General features: G+C 39.2%; 1 protein-coding gene and 1 non-coding gene across 2 annotated transcripts; one reads left to right on the top strand and one right to left on the bottom strand.

Annotated features, from left to right (window-relative positions):
* Positions 1-4,770: 4,770 nt before the first annotated feature.
* Positions 4,771-5,727, bottom strand: LOC128109320 (olfactory receptor 10J3-like). The gene has a single exon (XM_052736515.1). The coding sequence runs from the start codon at positions 5,725-5,727 to the stop codon at positions 4,771-4,773; it is 957 nt and encodes a 318-aa protein (XP_052592475.1).
* A 3,328-nt stretch (positions 5,728-9,055) lies between these two features.
* Positions 9,056-9,128, top strand: Trnag-ucc (transfer RNA glycine (anticodon UCC)). The gene has a single exon. It is a non-coding gene; the product is annotated as a tRNA-Gly (tRNA).
* Positions 9,129-23,797: the final 14,669 nt, after the last annotated feature.

Here is a 23,797-nt window from a genome sequence, read left to right as displayed (position 1 = left end):
ACACCTTTGATACCAGGAAGTGATGTCTGGGCAGAGAAAGGTACATAAGGTGTGAGGAAACAGGAACTCACTCTCTTTCGGCTGAGGATTTTGTAGAGGTAAGAACTAGTGGCTGGCTGCTCTGCCTCTCTGATCTTTCAGCTTTCACCCCAATATCTTGCTCCAGGTTTTTATTATAAGACCATTTAAGATTTGAACAACAGGATTCATATTTGATCAATTCAGAAATATCAGATTAACCAATCTTACAGTTGCAACTTGTATCATATCTTCATAGAGGAACAAAGCAAATGACTTTTGAGAAATCCAGTAAAAGATAAACACTGTTTATAATCCTGCACAGTGGTTCTCAACCTGTGGGTCATGATCCCTTTGGGTCATTTGTAACAATGAAAACATATCCTGCATATCAGATACTTACATTACTATTCATAACAGTGGCAAAATAATAGTTATGAAGTAGCAATGAAAATAATTTTATGGTTGGGGTTCATCACAACATGAGGAACTGTATTAAAGTGTTGGAGCATTAGGAAGGTTGAGAAATACTGGTGTAGGACCTAATCAGTTCTTGGGTAAAGGAAATAGGTTTGTGTTTTATCTCTTTCATTTTGTTACCAAATCATTCATTGAAGGCCTAGGTCTGCCTCAGAGTGTGAATTGGATTAAGTTTCTTTCCTGCAAAGATATCCATTATTAGGGCCAAACTACACATTATGACATGGATCAAAATCTTTATTCTTTTACTTCCTAGGTTTATGATATCAGAAACTCTGCTTATATATTTATGAGTCAAGTGTTTAATTTCTAAAATAGGAATGAAGATAGTTATCATGTCTAACTCAGCTCCTGCCCATGCTCATGCAGACAATGAGTTGGGACTTAAGGAAAACTCTAAGGGACAGGGTCCATGCTGTCAGTGCTGGACTGGAGCTTATGATAGCGTATGAGAGCAGATGGCTTAAGTTTGCCCAGACTCTACACCTACTGACATTGTAAGAAAAGCTTTGAGTGTAATTTGTAAAGACTGATAGGCCTGGAATTTTTATTTCCTCAAGAAGTGTTAGTGAAATATACATAGTAATTGCTCCAGCTTTTTTAAAAGGTAGACATACAGATATATTATGTGAACTTCCTCATCCTCCTCCCCAATATTTTCCTCATTTAATATGGTAAGGGATGACTACATTCCTGCCACATGGGTTCATGTATATAGGTGTGGTGAATGCAGAAGAGATTTCTTCTGGAATTCAGGCAGGGGAAAGTCCCTACTGGAAACTCCTGGGTGATTTTATGGGAAACTTTCTCTGCTTCCTGCCCAAGGCTTATTTCAGTATAAAGCCTTTCAGACCACAGTGTTGCCAATATACACAATCAAGACACATTGCTCTACAGAGTTCTCTACTATGTCATTGTCCTTGACATAGCCCAAGCTTGGGAGGGCCATGGACAGAGCAGAGAGATGGAAGTCCAAGCTGCTTCTTAGTGAGTGATGGACTGGGCCAGGCAACTGCCTAATCTTTGAGATTCTGTTTTTCCTGTATGAGAAGGGATTTGACAAGGTGGTTTCTAGAGTCTCCCTAGTCTCAGACACTGCCACTCATTTTCCATGTAGTGATCATCTAGGCTCAGAGGCTCAGAAGTCATTTCCCACCCAGTGCCAGGCTGAATTTTCTTTCATGCTCCATCACTGGGCACCCAGATCTCTCACTACTTTGGTGTGCTGATTGTCATATATAAATTCCCAGTTAATTTTAGATCTGTGTCTGCCATTTCTGTTTTATTTCTTTAGCTTTCATGGTCATTCATATTCTATTCCAGAAGTAACTTAGGAAATTGGGTGAAGATTCTAATAGTTAGTGGTCCCCAAATTATACTCTTTCTAAAAGTTTCTCTTTCTTTCTTTCTTCCTTTCTTTCTTTCTTTCTTTCTTTCTTTCTTTCTTTCTTTCTTTCTTTCTTTCTTTTCTTTTCTTTTCTTTTCTTTTTCTTTTTGGTTTTTCAAGGCAGGGTTTCTCTGGGTAGTTTTGGTGTCTGTCCTGGATCTCACTCTGTAGGCCAGGCTGGCCTCTAACTTACAGAGATCCACCTGCCTCTGCCTCCCGAGTGCTGGGATTAAAGTGTCTTTTTATTATGTGAAATATTTTGATCTATGTCAAAGAGTGAGTATGTTATACAGGTTAGTTAAGAAATTTCCTTTCTTGATTTACCTGTTTGTCCTCCTTGGTCACCTCTGATCTGTACTAAATTGGTCCAGGACAAAGCATAAAGCAACATTTGCTCCCTCAAAATAGATAATCACAAATCCTTATGAGTTTCTGATACTTAGAGGATGGGAAAACAGATGAGCATCTCCTGGCTTGTGATCTTGGAAGATAAATTCCAAGGATGCCACCAGAATAAAGATTTAGACAAAAGATGTATCAGGAGAGACGGTTTGGAAATTAAGTCCTTAGACGAAAGGTGAACTTCTCTTCTTCAAATGAGAAATGAAGCATAGAGGGACATCTCTCTAAACCTGGAGATGCAGTTTCCTGCTGAGGAGGGAAGAAGCCCCCCAAGCCAAGTCTATGGATGACATCAGAGTCTGTCTTCCTGTCTTAGATCACCTGCCCATGTGCTCTCAAAATCACTATCAAGTTCACCTGCATATACTGCTTGCAACATCCACATTCTTCCATTTTCAAAACTGAAAAGGTATAGGCGTACTGTCAGTCTCGTTGATGTTCAATACAGCATAGACAGTGGGCAAAAGCCTCTCTGCAATGTGGAGTCAGGATGAAAAGAATCTGAAATTACAGAAAATTCAGATAGAAAAAAACCTCAGATATTTACTTAACAAAATTTTAAAATCATTGTGTCATAGTAGATATAACTCAGCACTTGTAACAAACATGTATTTTAAAACTGAAGGAAAAGATCTCGTCCACCTGTACTAGAATAAGTTAGGGCTAAAAATTGTATTTTCCACAAATGCCAACTGTTCTAGAAATGCAATTCTAAAACGCAGCTGCAAATTGGTGAGCCCAGGAAACAGAATCCAAGACAGAGGCTTGAATGCAGCATCCACACCTCTGCTCAGGTGAAAGAAGCAGGTTTGAAAGAGAAAACCTGAAATGTGAAACAGTCACAGCAAAAACCCTAAACCATCTCACAGATGACAGTTCTGGACCTGAGACAGCTCTACATAATCACCATAGAGAGGAGACACCATAGAATAGACAAACCATTGAAGGTAGCATATTCCCCAAACATGATAAAAACACAGATGCAGATCCTTAGCAAGGATGCTTCCAAAGAGGACTCACCGAGAACCTCACTCCAGGGTTCTAGGTTATCCAGAGAGTTCATGTGCGGATCCTGAGGTGTATGATCTGGAGGTGTACATCAGCCTTTGGCAAATTCATCTTCAGACATGTGATATCTGTTCTACTGCCCATGATACCAACACACTTCATATCTTTATTTAACTATAATCAACAGAATTGTTAAGCTATTTTTTAAAAATTGTCTTTTAACCAACTCCACAGAAAGGAAATGGCTTCACCATTTCTGGAAATCTGGACACTGAGTGAAGACATAGCACTCCACATTCCTTCCCTGTGCAGACTTCATATTCTAGTCTTTTTTTTCCCAAAATGACACATGCTAACTTAAAATTACAGATTGTTCATTTCCATGAGTGTGCTCCGCTACCGTCAAACAGTGGACTGATGTTCTTTTACAGTGATATCTACCAGCCCCCTTCTATACTCATTTTCTTTATTCCAGCATTGAAAGGATGGACAAAGCTAACCTTGTCAGTATGGTGTTTTTCTGGGTCTGAACTTTCTCAAGTATGCATTATAGGATTGTAGATAGCCCACACCTGTATTCTTTGTAGCTGGTGCTGTTTTACTTTCTTACCGCTGTGATACCATCCACTTCAAAGACACACTTCAAGTCTCTTAAAAATCCCCAAGTCATCACTCAGTATTAATATGATATTCATGAAAAAGAAAATAAGAAAGTCTTTGACATAAAGGTATGTGTTTGAATACTGACTATACCAGCAGCCTTAACAACAATAAACATGTCTTTTTGGGCTTGTTTCCAGAATTGATACATATCACATTTAGACAATTGATGGACTTAGTGTTTTAATAAATTTGAGTGGATACAGTCTTGTACATCTACCAATGAGGATCTAGTCTGAGAAATAATTTGTAAGCAATTTTGTCATTGTATCAATATCATATAGTGTAGCTACACATCACACATAGTACTAGCCCATTTTATGTAATAAGCTATATGCTTTCTGCCATTATATATGAAGTCTATCATTGGCTTAAAGGTGACTGTGTGACACATGACAGCAATTCAAATTATTCTCATGGAGAGTAGCCATGTGCACATGTGAACAGGTCTATACACAAAGCAGTTTGCCTCTGGCATTGAAGAAGGTCTAGGTTTAAAGGAATTTGGCAGGTAAGTGAAAAGGTATTAGTCAAACCATGACATGCATAGTTGGACCAAAGCTTTCAATCAAAAACCTGTCAAGACTCTGGCTATAAGTAACCCATGTTTATAGTTTTTAATTCTACTTCTCCTAAGTATATAAAAAGCCTCATCTCATTCCTCTATAGCAGAGCACAGAGAATTCTGATGGCATAGAAGGAAGCCTCTAGATGATCAACCATTAGCATATTCTGGTCTTCCTGATACCATAAGTAAAGGCATTATCAGAAACAACTTAAAGTAAGTGCACATTCACAAACTGAAAGAACTGAGTTCACAAAGGAGCCTGATTAAGAGGAAGTGGCTTTTGCCATATGGCTCTGCGTAGGGCGTCTTTGACCTCCTTATTCCGCAGGCTGTAAACTAAAGGGTTCAGTAGAGGGGTGATAAGAGTGTAGGTTACTGTGATGAGTCTGTCCTGCCCCAGCAAGCTCTGGGCCTTAGGCTTCAGGTAGATGATTGCAGTGCAGCCATAGTGGATGATGACCACAGTGAGGTGGGAGGCACAGGTGGCGAAGGCTTTCTTCCGACCTTCGGCGGAGGCGATCTTAAGGATGGTGGAGATGATCACAACGTAGGAGATGAAGACCACAACCATAGGTAAAATGAGGACATAGACACTGACAACGAAGTTGATAATCTCATTGATAGTGGTATCTGCGCAGGCCAGCTTCAGCAGGGGTCTCACATCACAGAAGAAGTGGGGAATAATAAAGCCGTCACAGAAGGGCAGGCTAAACACTGATGTAACCTGAACAATAGCCATGCCCAGGCCAGTTCCCAGTGACCCAGATGACAACTGGACACAAGCCTTCCTACCCATGATGACTGAATACCTTAGGGGGTTGCAGATGGCCACATAACGGTCATATCCCATGACCATGAGTAGGAAACAATTGTTGATGCCAAAAGTTAGATAAAAGAAGATCTGGGCCACACAGTCTCGGAAAGCAATTGTGTGGTATGGATTGAGGAGGTCAGAAAGCATCCGTGGTATAATGGTCACAGTATAGCAGGTGTCAGAGATGGACAATACGGCCAGGAAGAAGTACATGGGAGTATGGAGATGATGATCCAGGTGAATTATAGTTACAATGATCATGTTGCCAGACAGAGTCAGAAAGTACAATGTTAGAAAAACAGCAAAAAAGGCAAGCCTGTGCTGCCAACCAAAGCTAGAGAAACCTTCAAAGAGGAACTCTGTTACAAAGGTTGCATTTGACTTTAACATTGAGACTAGTGTATACTTCAGGGAGTTGGACAAAGGGAAGAAAAGCTGTGATGAGGCAAACACAAACCTGAGTCAGCTGGACCAAGGCCTTCAGTAACAAATGTGTCTACCCCAGGTAAGGCTGGAGATCCCAGAGTCTCAAGGCTCAGCTATTGGAGAACTGCTCAGTCTTCCTCTTTGTACTACCTTTCCTTTGAGAATGTAGAATCCTTAAGCTAGGACCATAGGATTGGGAGCACAGATGGAGACAAAAAACCAAATAGATCAAAATTAAAAGAGATTTGTAGAAATAGCCTAGCTTCAGTTTCTTGATTATATAGTTTTTATTAAGTCACGTATTAGTCCTATTTTTAACTTTTATGGAATTTTCTCCACTGTTTTCAATAGTGATTTTGCTTTGTTTATATTCCATCAACAGTGCACATGGTTTCCATTCATTCAAATATTTTTAACACTTTTATATATTAATAATAATATTATTATTCACAAATTCATACATGCTTATAATTTATTTTATATACATCTTAACTTTTAGGATGTGACATCTAATTATATATTTTAATTTTATTTTTCAAATAACTAGTCATGTTAAATAACTTTTTGTATGCTTACTTAAATGAAATCACAACCCTAAAGTGTTACCTTTACTTTCATATTTTATTATAGTGCTATACACAATAGCCAACTTAGAGAAACAATCCAGACCAAAAAAAAAAGGGCTAAAGAAAATTGACATTTGAAACCGGTTGGTGGTAGTGCACATCTTTAATCCTAGCACTTGGGAGGCAGAGGCAAGCTGATCTCTGAGTTCAAGGCCAGCTTGGTCTACAGAGTCAGTTACAGGACAGCCAGGTCTACACAGAAAAACCCTGTCTCAAAAAAAAGCATTCTGTAATAGGGTATAGTTCATTCTGAAAGGAAGGAATTCTGAAATTTGTAGCAATGATGATTCATCTAGAGTATATCATGCAAGTAAACAAGCAAGACAGGTGGACAATTTGTGTGAGTTACTTAAAGTATTCAAAATAATATAGACTAAATTAGCATTAGCAGTAATTATCAGTAGCCAGAGTGGAGAAATGGGGAATTGTTCAACAACTATAACATTTCAGCATGTAATGTGAATTACTTTTTAAGATTTTTCTATATAGCATAATGGCTATGTTAATAACATTGTGCTATAAATTTTAAACATTTTGAGAGGGTAGAACACACAATAGAGCATCAAGAGCCTCTAGGGAATGTTTGAAGCTCATGGATGTGTCTTTTTCACACTTAACTGCTATATTTGTTCAATATTCATGGTTTATTGTGTATCAAGTATGCTTCAGGATAATCGCCTTAAAAAATAAAGAAAAAATGCCAGCAAGATGACCCAGTGATGAAATTCCAAGTCTGAAAACTTGGTCCCAGTATCCTCATGGTAGAACTCCCAGAAGTTGTCCTTCAATGTCTAAAATGTACACCATCATGTGCATGTGTGCATGACAGATGCACACATGTGCTCATACATGTACACACACAAAAAAATAAAAAATGAAATAAAACTATTTCTAAATAAATAACTACTTGACCACTAGAGAACTGCATCTAGGTTAAAAGCAAGTATGATCCTGAATGTGACTAAGTGTATCTGGAAAAAATAAGACCAGTGATTTAGTAAAAGACAAAGACAGAAATAAAGATGTGTGAAACTACTACTCTTTCTACATTTTACCATCCAATACCCAGTGCTAGGTACATTCGCTAGAAGGCGTTCTCCACCTCAGAACCACCTCAGAACTAGGTCTAGTCCTAGCCATTGCCTCCTTAGCCCCAGCACCTACCTACCCATGTCATCCTCAAAGATCATAAAAAGTAGAAAAGCCACTGCCTAGTTTTCCTACAAAACCTGGAACAACTGTTCTCTGACATCATGGAAATGGCTTCAGAGTGTTTTAATATGTGCATTCTGCTACTTCCTAGAATTCTAGCCAAAGGAAGGAAAATGGATAAAATGAGCTGAGGATCTTTGACAAGGAGAGAATGGGCTTTCCTATGCGGAAACAATGAGAAAATTCATTTAAACAAAGAAGGAACTGAAATCCTCTGATTTACTTTATTTCTCTACATCCCATACAATGTTAGGGAAGAAAAGAAACTGGACCATCTACCTTTTGTCTTCCCCAAGGTGAAGCTGGAAAAAAAGACTATAATAGGGTAGAAATACCCTCCCATCTTTACCAGATTTAGCCTTTGCTTCCATCCAGAAAGCTGAGAGGCCATCGACTTGCTTCTCTTCCCTTACATACTGCCCTAAAGGCCTAGTTTTCTGAATATACCTGTCTTCCCTCTTCTTCCTACTTCCCACCAGCACCCAGCACATGATGCCCATCATCCTCCCCTGAATCACTGCAATTGTTTCTATACCCATTTCACACATTTCAGTTGAGTTAATCATTGTCCACACTTCTACCTGAATGCTGTAATCATGTTTTCATGAAAAACTACTTGTTGGGCACCCTTGCATAAATTCCTTCAATCACTTCAAACTTTTAACCACAATGTTCAAAATTCACTTGCAAACTGATTATAGTAATAAAGCACAGGGCTGCCATGAATTAAACAGGTTTAATGCAGGTGAAGAATTTGATCTGGTACTTGACAAACAGGAAGCCCATAATAAATAGTAATTTTATTAGTAGTTATTCCTTTCTGTTTGACAACTTAGCCAGTTCAAATTCAATCATAACTCTCTGTATTGTAAACGATTTTTTGAATACTTCAAACCTGATTTTATAAATTTTCTAATTTCCCCTTTTCATTCTCCTTTGAAATCTTTTTTGCCGTGTATCAAGCAGAATCACAAATAGCTATACGAACTGTCCCAACATGGATATGGATTAGGTAAAACACAATTTTCAGCTTTGGTTCTAACAGTCTGTTTATGATGGCCAAAATTTTACTTCTTCCTGAGGTCACAGTGGCTGCTCACCCAACTAGTGTAACTAGGAGCAGTAGGCAGTTTCATCGGGATCTTTGTGTGGTGTGCAACTGATAATTTGGAGACGACTCCTCTAGAATAGGTTTCCATTATACCCGTATACACACAATTCATGCTCATTATTCTTAGAACTTAATTTCATTTCAGTGAATGAAAGGCATTTTTTTTTCAGGCCTGTAGTTTTATGCTCATGGCCTGGAATATTTTTTCCTTCCTTCTCCAGTCCACTTATTCAAAGTTATTAACAGTCTAAAAATTTCTCTCCTGTTGCCATTATGTAAGCGCCTCTCTAAGAGAGAAGGGTAGGTAGATTAGAGACCTTGACAAGAGTGGAGCTGCAGCGTTGCGTTTGGTGGTATAGTGGTGAGCACAGCTGCCTTCCAAGCAGTTCACCTGGGTTTGATTCCCAGCCAATGCATGTGCACTTTGGGCAGTGGTGGCACACACCTTTAATCCCAGCACTTGGGAGGCAGAGGCAGGAGGATCTCTATGAGTTTGAGACCAGCCTGGGCTACAGAGTGAGTTCCAGGAAAGGCACAAAGCTACACAGAGAAACCCTGTCTCAAAAAATAGAAAAAAAAATAAAAAAAAAAAAAGAGTGGAGCTGCTCATCTAGCCCTTGGATATGTAAGAAAGGAGGACAGGATGAGAAATGGTGAAGTAGGGAGTGATGATTGGGTGGAAAGCACAATGTTCAGAGAGTGCTGTAGTGTAGAGGGCTTTCTATTGCCTTTCTTTTCTATCAGGTAGAAGGCATAAAAGGTGGTACAAAGTCTTGTCTCTGGACAAATTCTGGGTGAATGTACTGTTTATATTATTTTAGAGAAGGGAATAAATTTATTGTTGTACTTTCTGAAGGTTTCAACAATCCCCTTTGCATTTCAGTTTGCTGATATCAGACTTGGCATGGTTATCCTCAGGAAAACCATGTCTTTAATAGTACAGTGTATTCAGTGGTGGAAAAGTATAGGGACAGTGATAGCAGAAGAGAAAGATGATCAGGATGGTCTTTGCACTCATGAAGCTTCCATTCTTGAACTGCTTTGGGTATTAGACTTAATCCAAAGCCCTTCAAGTATTTTATTCCCTCTTTATCATATTATACAATATGTTCATCTGCATTTCCAGATAGGTCCATATAGGCTGTATGAGAGGCCATGTTCTCTGTCTATAGATTGCAACTGGGGTGGATATGTGCCAACTGAGCGGCTCTTGTAAGTGTTCCCCCTCAACAGAAAACAAAGAAAGACTCACCAGGTAGTTAGCTTCTTAAATCTTCTAGAGAATTGTGTTCAAGCTTGAGTCCCATCCATCATTCTGAAATTTTTATTATCTATAATAATTTATTATAGATTTCTTACTAACAGATACAAAAAGGTTTCCCAAGGTTTTTGTTGCGGCTCTTTTTAAAATTATTTAAAACCTACCAGTTAGTTAACTTTAAATTACCTATCACAAACAATTATACTTTACCTAATACACAGAGTTTTGTTATGGAGTTACTGATGCTTTAGGAACCCCTGATGGTTGGCACTCTGACAAATCTCCAAGAAGCCACACCTAAAAGTGGCTACTTCAGAGAAGAGAAACAATACCAGTCAACTATCCAAAACTAAAGCCAAAGAAATTCTAAGTTCCTTCAGATTTTCTAGTCCTACTCACAGTGAGCTTGTCTGTAGATCACAAAGCAGTAACTGTAGATGAGAGGAAGGTAATAAAGTACTGAACTTCTGTCAGTATCCTGAGAATCTTTCCCCCAAATAACACTTTTTACTCCCCAATGATTTATGAAAAAAAAAAAAACAGGTTATGAACACTACAGTGCCTTGAGACCTCATTACTGAGGCAGTTCATTATCTAATCCTGATACTCACACTTGGGAGTAGAGAGCTGGTTGAGTTCTTAGGAGCTGTCTCTCTGGTGAAAAGGTTAATTTTCCATCTTGGAGTGGGCCAGGGTCTTGTTGGGATCTAGGCTATGTCTTCTGTCCATCTCGCCAATGTCAACAGAAGGGATAGTAAGTCTTGATGCTTTTTAAAAAGAGAGCAGAGGCAGCTTTCAAGTAGAGTTTGAGCAAGGATCTTTACAATCAGACATACAAAGGGATGATTTCTGATACTTTGACACTTGAAGCCAGTTTAAAGTGTCTAGGTGGAATCATCAATCCTGTCCCAGAATTTGTTGTGTGAGCTTTTAAACTTTTAAACTGATATTTTTCATCTCTACTCCAATCACTTCACACTCAACACTTATTCTGAAGCCTTAGCTCAAGTTGGCCCCAACCTCAGTCTTGTTGGTTATCCTTGATAACCCTTCAATCATTTGATTTCTTATAGCCCTAATAGGAGTTAATATCCATCTACAGTTTAAAAATACACAAAAATCAGGACTCATTTTTACATTTGTGAGGCTGTTTAAGAGTCCATCAAATTCATCTTTGTTCTCTCGGTATTCTTAGAATTGGGTCATTTAAGCAATAATTACTAAGACTTCTCATACGTTCTTATGATGTGCTACATATAAAGCTATGCAGTATACATATACTCACTCATTTTATTGCAATAAAACCCCACTTAGAACATAATTATACCTGTCCTCCATGACATGATCTTCTTTTCTCTAAAGCATTGAGCTGACAATTAAGAAACCAGCATTAAACACAAGACATCTAAGACACCCGATCTAATAAGTTATGAAATATAAATGTATATACTATATATATATATATATATATATATGTATGTATGTATGTATGACTGATTTGAAGTTGTTTTCAATGATAGCGGAATTGCCAGAGATTGCCAGAGATAACAAACTAAGAAGTCACATTGTAATAGTGAACAGAGGATTGGAGAACTGATTTAGTTTCCATAGAATGTAATTTTGTTTTCTGTTGAGTAGGCAGATGTTTAAGGAGATAAATTTTCTTATCCAGCCTTTTGTTTATTCACCTTTTAGTGATCATATCATAAAATAAAATGACTCTGATTCCCTGCTAGATTTTGCCCCCCACTCTTAGTTCTTCACATTGCTTTATGTCACCTCACGCTAACATAGGAAGCGTGTGTGTGTGTGTGTGTGTGTGTGTGTGTGTGTGTGTGTGTGTGTGTAAAGAAACTGAGTTCAAATGAGAGAGCTGGAGCCATTGGTTCTTTACCAGGGTTCTTTGTAGTTTTCCAATCTTCATTTCTTTATACAATCAACTCTGCTACATCTCTAAAATAATGCTATTATCACTAAGTGATATAGATATAATTCACTCTTTAAGAATCAAGCATTTAGGAAGAAAGGACGTAAATAAATGTGTTAGTCTGACATTCAGCTCTCTGTGGCCTCTGAGGAACTGTCATTTGTTGTTTGTAGTCTTTGGTCAAAAGAACCTAGAAACTGAACAGAGCATCTGCAATCTCCATATGTGCTTATACATGAAAGAGTGAGTGGAAATAAATTAACCCTCACAAAGATTGAAACTAGATCCAAATTAACTTAGTCCCTAGTTAGATAAATAGGGTCTTGTCCATACTACCACCTGCCAGGGAGTACAATAAAATCCTACTACAGGAAGATAATGTAATCTAGAGCTTCAATTTGTCTTTATAATTTATTCATATAAACAGGGGTAAGCAACTATGGCCTGCCAACTGATGTGACCACCATCTGTTTTTGTACAGACTACAAGATGTAAAAGAGTTCAGAATTTTAATCAATTAAAAATAAATAAAACAAAAGATATTTTTGAAACAAAAAGTATATGATATTTTACTTTTATTAACTACACAATTAAGTTGATTTTCAATGACTACCACATATTTTAATTTATATATTATCTACAACTATTTTTGGGTTACCTTTGCAAAATTTAATGCAACAGGTATTATGGTCCAAAACCTTAAATTATTTATCATTTGGCCCTTATCAGGAAAAAATTTAGACTTCTGATAGAGTGTTCAGAATGCAATAGAACCATACAGATGGATCAGCAGAAAGAAACAAAGAGCTAAAAGTCCAATGGAAGGCAAAGCATACAGTAGGGGCAGACCAATAAAAATTACTCTGTGGACTCGATAAGATACAACTTTAGGATTACTCCATTTGTTGCAAATCCTCACAAAGATTATCCACAATGAGTCTCATCTGTGTATAAAGCCCTTCCTTATACTGTGGACAGACTGAACTTGCCAATTCCTAATGTAATATAGCAAAGATGATAAGATGTCACTCCCATGCTAAAACGCATTACATAGAGATCTGTCTTATATGTTGCATACAATGGTATGTGTAGTTAAAGCCACGATTTTTTTTTGGAAAAAAAAGATGCACATATCCAAACTGGAGAAAGACATACTTCTTTCATACTTCAGTGGCTTTGCAGTAGTAAGTTGTTGTGTTTTAAGAGTACCAGTGAGAGGACTGTGTGCAAAACACCTGAGTAATTTCTATAAACATGACATTCACAATTGGCAACCAGAAAGAAAAGCAACTTCAGTCATCTCATCAGAAGGAGCTAAATTCTCTCAACAGAGTTTGGAAGTGCATACCACTCTGCAGCAATGGGCATACCCCTGTAAATACTCTGCAGGTTTATGAGACCTTGAGCAGAAGACCCAAAAAGACGGTTCCCAGATACATGAGTAAGGAAACAGGTCAAAACTGTACGTTGTTTTAAGGTATTGAGTTTGCTATGCAGCAATAAAAAACTTCTATGAGAAGTATTGGATATATAAAAAAAAAGGTACTCATGTCTTGAATGTTTTAAGCTGTGGGTGGGAAATACAAATGTGTGGAAGGACATCTTCAGAATGATTAAAGAAAACAGCTGGCCGAACGAGTGCCACGCTCAGGGAAATACCCATTAAAAAGGAACTAGAATTTAGTTATTGAATTTGCATCATGTCTCTCTATACAACTTGAAAAAGCCCAACAAGTCACATTAATGAGAACTCTCATATCTGGAAATAGACAGTTTGGGATAATGTTTCAACTAACATTATTTCATGACAATGACAGGTCTTTATCACTAAGTGAATGGAATTACGCTTCTGCCTTTTGATCAACCATCATTTAGAAAGAGTAACCCACACAGGAGGAGACATGGATGATGCGAATTCAGATCCACTTTCTAGGTTTGCCTTCCCGGCGCACTACAGATCCCAGGATTTAATTTCTAAAAGGAGTGACAATTGTAATCCCATTCTGCTCTTAGGCTCTTCTCAAAATTAGTAAAGAGGCTGTATCTGTAATTGCCTTTTGTATTGCATATTTATAAATATTTCAGAACATCTGACACTGTGGAGATCTACAATCACCCTCCTCCTGCCCTTGTCCGTAGAGATAGGTGACCTGATAGTACAAGGAAAGAGCTAAGAAAGAGAGGCATGAATAGGCAGTCAGTAAGGAGATGGTTTTTAAGATTATCAATACTCTAAAATGGCCAATGCCATGAGGAAGGATATCTGGAAAAGGAACTTACTGATGATATTCATAAGACCTACAACTATATTTTCCCTAAGGAATGTTTTGGCTCCAAATACAGAGAAAGTCCTTGAGTATGTTTTCTTTTTGTCTCTTTCCTTTTGTCTCTTGTTTTCTCCCTCTCTTCTTTTCTTTCCCTCATTCCATGCTTTATCACTCTTTAAGTTCAGCTTTATATAGGAGATTTATCCTTAATATCCTTTACTTTTTCTTTTTTCCCACAATTACATTTCAGAGACATAAGATACAGATCCTTTTATCCCTCCCTTCTTTTAGTCCCTTATTTCATCCTTTATCCTCCTTTAAATTCAGATTTACATAGGAGGTCTCTTATTAATATCCTTTGCTTTTTCTTTTTCTTTTTTTCCTTTTTTTGTTTCTGAGACGTAAGACAAGCTCCTTAGGGAACAGCCTTCCACATGGGTTCATATAAACATTATGTTGAGTGGCAAAGAGATTTTCAGGTAGCTCCTGGTATTGTTGGGGTGGGGGACATACTTCAGGACTCAGCTTTCAGACCACTTTCATTAAGGACATGTCCTTCCACAGTGTCCGCTACAATGTATCTGTGTATCAATCACTGGGCTACAGCACAAATTCTCAGACATGTGTCTGAGGCCAAATACTTCTCAATACAAACTCCAAGGTTCTTCCTGTGAGTAGAAACTTAAGACTTGATCATCTTGACACACACTTCCTGAGAGTTTGTAAAATACTGAGTATCATAATTCACATTTGCTTCATCTACATTCACGGACTCATCCATGTACAGAGCATATGTATAAAAGAAGTTAAAGCTGTTCCTATCTGTGGGGTTAGAACATGTGATTTACCAGTCTCTAATATTCTAAATATTTCTGGATAAAAGAAACTAGGGCAAGGTCATATCTAATGTCTCTTTCATCCCTAAATTTATGTTGTTCATTATCTCATCACCACGCTTCATGTTGTTATTATCTGAACACAGAGGCTCAGGAGGCATTCCCCATGCAGGGTCAGATGGATTTCTTTTCATTCTATATCACTGGGCACTCAGGTCTCTCATGAGCTCATTTGTGTATCTAAACTCCAGGTTTTCATACTTGTGTCCAATTTTTTTATTTATGCTTTTTCCTTCATGGTCACACATTTCTATTTCAGAAAGAATATTGGAAACAGGGCTAGTACTTCAATATTTTGTGTTCCCTAAATTATACCACTTATACTTATTGTTTTGGTTTGATATTTCATGAAATATTTTTGTCTATCTATGTCAAAGAACAAGCATGTTCTACAGACAAATAAAAATTAAACCCCATGAATTCTGCCCCTGGCAATACTTCCCCAAGCCCACGTGATCCCTGATAGTCACCAGCTCTGCAGCTGGGCCCTCCCACCAATCCCAGAAGACTTCCACTAAGCAGGACCAGGCCACACAAGCCAAAATGGGTGAGTGACCAGTCTGACTGTGGAGCTGTACCCACCCACCCAGGATTCTGTCACCATGACCCTTCTCTAGTCCAATGCCATCCCAGCTCACCCCTGACCCTGCTGCTACTGCAACTCCACCCCCAATCCCAGTGGACTTCTGCCACTGTAGGACAGAACACTAGCCAGAATGGGTGAGTGGTACACCTACCAGAGGAACTGCACACCTCTCTGGATTCTGCTCCTGGAAGACCTTCCCCAAGCCTCATAGCTGGACCCTCTCCCCAAATCCAGAAAACAACTGCCCTCACCAGTTGACAAGCAGCCCTTACCCAGAACTCCATCAGACTCCATAGGCCCAGACACAGTATGCATCAGTTGGAAGAACAGCTCCAGCAGCTCTGCTGGAGGCCAAGCTCGTCCTAGGTACCCCAGAAGAAGACTCAGACTTTACTGGATGCCTAGGTACCCCAGAAGAAGACTCAGACTTTACTGGATGCCAGGATCTAGAGACCCAAGAAGACTTCAGCTTTACCAGAGGCCAGACCAGATCAAGGGACCCAAGGCCCCCAAAACTCCATTGGAAACACCCTACTGGACCTAAAGGTCCATCAGTCACCAGAACTATTGGCCATTTAGGCCAGAAGACCAGGGAGGAAACAGAAAACAAGAAACAAAACACCTATCCAACGAAGACAAACACAGGAATCAACACCTAGACTTGTAAACACCCCAAATCCAGATGCTTAATGCCAGTGTAAGAACATAATCAATAACAGAAAGGGCAATATGTCACCACCAGAACCAGCTATGCTATGACATAAAAACAGACATATTGATCAATCTTAGACCCAGATATAAATCTACACACCTATGGACACTTGCTTTTTGACAAAAAACAAAACAAAATAAAAAAAAAAAAACAACCCCCCCAAAACTGTACAATGGAGAAAAGAAAGCGTCTTCAACAAATGGTTCTGGCATAACTGGATGACAGCACATAGAAGACTACAAATAGATTCGTATCTATCACCCTGCACAAAAGTCAAGTCCAAGTGGATGAAAGACATCAACATAAATCTAGTTATATTGAACCTAATAAAAGAGAAAGTGGAGAACAGCCTTGAATGCATTGGCACAGGAAACAACTTTCCGAATAGAACACCAGTAGCACAGATGTTATATTGTCAATTAATAAATGGGACCTCATGAAACTGAAAAGCTTCTGTAAGGCAAAGGACACCATCAATAGGACAAAACAACAGCCTACAGAACGGGAAAAGATCTTCACCAATCCCCCATCTAACAGAGGGCTGATCTTCAAAATATGTAAAGAACTCAAGAAATCAGACATCCAAAGACTAAATAATTCAATTTAAAAATGGGATATAGATCTAAACAGAGAATCCTCAGCAGAGGAATCTCAAATGGCAGAGAAACACTTAGAGGAATGTTCATCATCCTTAGCCATCATGGAAATGCAAATCAAAATGACTCTGAGACTCCATCTTACACCTGTCGGAATGGCTAAAATCAAAACCACAAATGACATCCTGGAGAGGATGTGGAGCAGGGGGAACATTCCTTCATTGCTGGTGGGAGTGCAAACTTGTACAGCCACTTTGGAAATCAATATGGCAGTTTCTCAGAAAACTGGGAATTGATGTACCTCAAGACCCAGCATTACCACTCTTGTGCATGTATCCAAAGGATGATGTAGGTGGAAGTTTCTCTCCCACCTGCCTGTTCCCATATAAATTACTTGGAGACTTAATATTACTTTTAAATGATTGCCCAGTAGCTTGGGCTTATTACTAACTAACTCTTACACTTAAATTAACCCATAATTCTTATCTATATTTAGCCATGTGGCTTGGTACCTTTTCTCAGTGTGGCATTCTCATCTTGCTTTCTCTGAGTCTGCCTAGAGACTCCTGACCCTGCCCTTCCTCTTCCCAGAATTCTCCTAGTCTAGTTGCCCTGCCTATACTTCCTGCCTGACTACTGGCCAATCAGTATTTTATTGAAATAATTTGAGTGACAAAGCTTTACAGTGTACAAGAGCATTATTCCACAGCATGAAGGCTTATGCTGGAGAAGATGTGGAGCAAAGGGAACACTCCTCCATTGCAGGTAGGAGTGCAAATGTGTACAGCCACTTTGGAAATCAATATGGCGTTTCCCAGAAAATTGGGGATTGTTCTACCTCAAGACCTTCCTTTATCACTCTTGGGCATATACCCAAGGATGCTCAACCATACCACAAAGACATTTGCTCAACGATGATCATAGCAGTTTTATTTGTAATAGACAGAATCTGGAAACAACCTAGATTTCTGTCAATGGAAGAATGGATAAAGAAAATGTGCTACATTTACACAAGGGAGTATTACTCTGCTGTTAAAAACAATGACATCATGAAATTTGCAGGCAAATGGATGGAACTAGAAAAAAAATCATCCTGAGTAAAGTAACTCAGACCCAGAAAAACAAACATGGTATGTACTTACTCATAATTGGATATTAACTGTAAAGGATAACCATTCTGCAATCTATAGACTCAGAGTGCTAGGTAACAAGGAGAGTCCAAAGGGATATATGGATCTCCCTGGGAAGGGAAATTAAGGGAATCTTCTGGTTGGACTGGGGCCTAGTGGGCATGAGAACTTCAGGGATCGGGTTGAGGGGTGATCATACTGGGTTGGGGGATGGGTGGGGGAGACAGTGTTGAGAGAGATGACTGGAAAAGGGCATTCCAGGTCGGGAAGAAGCCTGATACAAGGGAAACTCCCACAAATTTCAAGGATGACTCCATCTAAGACTCCTGGCAGTAGTGGATGCATAGCCTGAACTGGCCATCCCTTGTGATCAGATTGGTCACTACCCTGGTTGTCATCAGAGAGCCTTCATCCAGTGACTGATGGAGGTAGATTCAGAGACCTAAATCCAAAACATTGGGCTAAGCTTGGAGAGTCCTGATGAGGAGAAGGAGGAGTAATTGTAGGAGCTAGGTGGTCAGGGACATCACAGGAAAACCCACAGAAATGGTTAGCCTGGCTTATGGGAACTCAGAGTCTGAACCAACAACCAGAGAGCCTGCATGGGACCAACCTTGGCCCTTTGTGTATATGTGACTATTGTGAAGATTGGTCTATTTGTGGGACTCCTGGCAATGGGAGCAGGGCTGTCCCTGGTGGTTTGGCTGGCTCTTGGGAACCTGTTCCTCATACTGGATTGCCTTGTCCAGCTTGAATGCAGGAAGAGGTGCTTGGTCTTATGGCAGCTTGATATGCCATGCTTTAGGCCTACCCCTTTCTGAGTGGATATGGAGGAGGCATGGGTTGGAGAGGGAAAAGGAGAGGAGGTGGAGAGAAAGTGGGAGAAGAGGAGGGAGGGGAGGCTGTGGTCAGGATGTAAAATAAATTGATTAAAAATTACAACCTATTACACTTACATATTTGTCCTCCTCTGCCACCTCTCATCTATATCAAATTGTTCTAGGCCAAGACCATAGAGCAACATTGGCTTTCCCCAAACAGACCATCACAAACAGTCATGAGATTCCAATAGCTAATCCAGAATTTTCTGTAAATCAGGTCATCAGTTCTCCCCTTGTGGCCAATGGAAGAAAAAGTCCATAGTCAGCCTCCAGGATGAAGATAGAAAAATCATTCACCTGGTGAGCATGTTTGGAAATTGAACCCATTGGAGAGATGATATGACCCCTGACTAGTTGTTATCAAGTGGGAAATGAAGAGAAGAGGAACACCTTTTTTGAATCCACAGGTGAAGCTTCCTGATGAGCCTAGGTCAATGGGCGACCAAGAGAGCTGAGCTGTCTTCCAATCTTAGACTTGCACAGCTCTAGGCAGTTACTCACCAAGTCCATGTTTCCATCTGGTGCTTCATCAGCTGCCACAGCATTCCCACTCTAAAGCTAAACTCTGTTGATGTATCCGTTGTCCATGGGAACTATATACACCACTGTCTTTGTTATAGTTTCTGTTGCTGTGACGAAACACCATGACCAGAAGCAAGTTGGGGAGGAAAGAGTTTATTCAGCTTATGCTTCCATATCACATTTCATCCTCAAAGAAATTCAGGATGGAAACTCAAGCAGGGCAGAATCCCAGAGTCAGGAGCTGATGCAGAGGCCATGGAGGAGTGTTGCTTACTGGCTTGCTCCTCATGGATTTCTCAGTCTGCTTTCTTATAGAACTGAAGATCTTATGGAGGCATTTTCTTAATTGATGTTCCCTCCTCTCAGATGACTTCAGCTTATGCCAAGTTGACATAAGACTATCCGGCACAATTGACTCCTTGTTAAATTGATATACAAATACATCACTATTAAGTCACGACCTTTCCTTTTTTATTCATCCCAAAGATTTCACATTAAAAATATGAGTAACTTAGGCTGGGCGGTGGTGGCGCACGCCTTTAATCCCAGCACTCGGGAGGCAGAGCCAGGCGGATCTCTGTGAGTTCGAGGCCAGCCTGGGCTACCAAGTGAGTCCCAGGAAAGGCGCAAAGCTACACAGAGAAACCCTGTCTCGAAAAACCAAAAAAAAAAAAAAAATGAGTAACTTTAAAATTCCCACAGTCATTATAAATTCAAACACATTAAAAGTTGAATCTCTTTAAAATAGCCCATCCCTTTTAAAATCCAAAGTCTTTTAAAATTCAAAGTCTCTCAATTGTGGGCTCTTATAAAATCAAAAATAAATTACTTTCTTACTTCAAGAGGGAAGAACCAGGGCACAGTAATGAACAAATTAAAGCAAAACCAAACTCCAAAAATTTAAACAACTCAACAACCAGTGTGTGGAGTTAGTTCACTCATGATATCTTGGGCTCCTCCAAGGGGCTTGGGCCACTTTGCCATCTCTTCCCACTCCAACCCATAGCTTACTTTCTAGGCTCCAGCTGACTCCACTCCACTGCTACTGTGTCCTTGGTGGTCATCCATGGTACCAGCTGGCATCTCCAAAATACTTGGGTCCTCTGCTGCAACTGGGCTGCACTTTACTAATAGCCTCTCCTGGGCTCCCCTCCTGGAGACAAACCTCAACTTCTATGCATGACCACTTTAGTCCTGGGCCTTTAACTACCACTGAGGTTATACCTTCACCAATGACCTCTCCTCGCCTCCCACAACAGTGCCAAGCCTCAGCTTCTCCCCATGACCCTTTCATGTCTTCAAAACCAGTAGCACTTGTGTGTATCTTACACTACCAAGTTCAGCTGCCAGCCAAAGTTACAATCTTGACCATCTCTGGAACACAATTCTGTATGCTGACTCTCAGGAAACGCTTTCCAGAAGATTTCACCTCAGTGATGGGGGTCTTTTCTTAATCACTGATAATGTCTCGGTTCTAGCAGACCAGCATCAAGTATCCCATCAAAGCAAAGGTTTCACTTTAATAGTGCTGGTATCTTGTTAATCACAGCTGATTCTTCAGACCCCGCTAACCAGAACCACAGAATATTAGTTCAAAATAACAAATGCCCCCAAGAGAGTCTTTAAACTTCTCCCTGAAACTTTATATGTCAGGCCTCCATCATCTGCACTGTCCTCAACATTCTTATCTTTCCAGCTCCTATAGAACATCTCACCAAGCATTAGTTTTTCTTACATAAAGTTCCAAAATCCTCCCAAAATCTTCTCCCAAACAACATGGTCAGGTCTGTCACAGCCATACCATACTTCTGGATCAACTTGTCTTAGTTGATTATTAGAGTTATTAGTTGATATTAGAGTTTCTATTGCTGTGATGAACAGTATGACCTAAAGTAAGTTGGGAAAGAAGGTGTCAAGTTGACATAAAACTATCCAGCACATCATTCACATCATTTGCAGTATGTGCTCTCTCTTTCTCAAACACTGGAAAGGCACAGGCATACTTTGAACACATTTTGTTATTGGTGACTTTCAGCATACCACTATGCTTGAAGCTGTCTTACTGGAGGGTAGAGGCATCAGATTGTAGTGGAAATAAATTGCTCATGAAGAATCGTTAGAAGACAAAAAAAGGATTTCTTGATCCCAAAGGAAAAAAATCATCAGATTTTTACTTTTAACCAGTTTTTTTTCTAAGAAGATAATACTGTGTTGCTGACAACTAAATTGAGTCACAGTGAATTTAGCTCAATAAACATGATGGAATCATTTTTTTTAAACTCCCTACAATATATCATAGCTAAAATTTTGAGCAATTGTCTTACGCCAATCATTGTTCTGGAAATGGAATCCTAAAATGGTATAGTTTAGAGGTGCTGGTAATGGACTGAGCTATAGACTTAAATGCATCAAGTTCATTGTTGGGTGCCCCCTGCTACTATACCTCTGTCAGAGAGAAGGAAGAAGGGGTGAGAAACAAAAGAAATTGAAATGGTAGACAGTCACAGCAAAAAAACCTCACACTATCTCATAGATAAGCATTCATGCTGGGACTAGGTTAGCTTTTCCTATTCGTCAAAGAGGGTAAATACCCTGAAATAGAAATCCACTGGAGGCAACATGCACTCAAAGCAAAGTAGAAACTTAGAGACTGGGGTTCCTTAGCAAGAATTATTCCTAAAAGGGATTCAGTGAGAGCTTCAGCCCAGTGTTCTCCCATCACTTGGAGAAATGCATATGTGAGCCTGGATTGGTACAAGCTGGGGATGTACATCAATATCCAACAGATGATTTCAGACTTACACTCACTATCAGACTTACACTCAACAGCTTTGAACTGAGTTCACCAGAACTGTGAGACAATCATTTTGAATTTTTTTTTAACCAATGTCACAGAAGTGAAACCAATTCTACAAATCCAACACGAAAGCAAAATTATCTTCATTCCAGACCAAACTCCATGTGTCATTTTATTTTTTCAAAGTGACATATGTTTTTTTGAATTTAAAGACTTGTTTATTTCCATAGACTTACTCAATCCCCAGCACCTTACAAGGGATGCATTATCTCTACAGAATCATATCACAGGATCAGATGCATTCTGGATACCACACAAACTGTTTGAATCTCTGGGTATGTTTGTTCTCCAGTATAGATGACCAGTACAGAGTAAAACACTGAGAGAGGAGCTTCTTCCTCCAGTCAGAACATCCATTCTCACATTCCATGATAGACAGAACAGACATTAAATGCTGGACTGAACTCTGTTTTAAAGCAGAAATCTTAAAGTCTTCCAAAAATTAACCAAGAAAAATGTTTGGGAACAACCTATACTTTTTAGTGTAGCCTTGGACTTCTGTTCACTAATAAATATTATCTAAGTTGTAGTGAAAGTGTGTGCATTTGTAACACCTATGTTTTTTCTAGAGTTGAGGCTCACCCTTAAAGAGAACTCTACTTTTTTTCTGGGCTTATTTTAACCTCTATCTCCCTTTACTCCGGTGTTGGAAGTAAGAGAAAAACACGTTAAACTTTTTTTAAGTTATTGTTTAATTCCATTATTTCTTCCTTTTCTTTCCTCTCTGCAAACCTTCCAATATTCTGCTCCATGTTCTCTTTCAAATTTGTGGCCTGGTTATTAGTTAACTGTTGTCACATGAATGTGTGTGTGTGTGTGTGTGTGTGTGTGTGTGTGTGTGTGTGTGTGTTCCTAAATATAATCTGTTCAGTCTATATAATGTTACTTGTATATATGTTTTTAGGGCTGACCATTTGATATTGGATATCCAATTGGTATGCTCTTCCCTGAGTAAGACTATTTCTCCAGCTGTCAACATTCCCTAATTGTCTGTATTTCTTTGTGCAGGAGTGAGGTGTAGTGGGCATCTACTTTGGCATGTCTACATTTGTTGTCTTTTTTCAGCTCATGTTTAGGTCCATTTTGGTGAGACTTTAGGTGTGTAGCTTCTGATATTACTAGGAGACATAATCTCACAGCAAATTCTCTGAACCTTTGGCCCTTACAATCTTTCTGTCTCCTTTCCTGCAATATTGCCTGAGCCTTAGGTATGGAAGATGTTTTGTAGATATACCCCCTGAGATTGGGCTCCACATTGCTGTTATATTTACCCTAGCTAGGACATGGAAACAACATACATGTCCTTCAACTGATAAATGGATAATGAAAGTATGGTGCATATTGTGGAATACTATTCATATGTAAAGAAAAATAAAATCATGAACTTTGCAGGTCAATGGATAGAACTAGAAAAGACCATATTCAGTGAGCTAACCTATGTCTAGAAATA

The sequence above is a fragment of the Peromyscus californicus genome, unplaced genomic scaffold, assembly GCF_007827085.1.
Source record: "Peromyscus californicus insignis strain IS unplaced genomic scaffold, ASM782708v3 Scaffold_14__1_contigs__length_90479793_seg_2, whole genome shotgun sequence".
In the NCBI taxonomy this organism is placed as follows: domain Eukaryota; kingdom Metazoa; phylum Chordata; class Mammalia; order Rodentia; family Cricetidae; genus Peromyscus; species Peromyscus californicus.
The sequence above is the reverse complement of the archived record's forward strand: the minus strand, read 5'-3'. Positions and strand labels throughout refer to the sequence as shown.

Excerpts from the sequence above, each read along its gene's own strand:
- LOC128109320 (XM_052736515.1), bottom strand. The coding sequence starts at position 5,727 with ATGTTAAAGTCAAATGCAACCTTTGTAACAGAGTTCCTCTTTGAAGGT.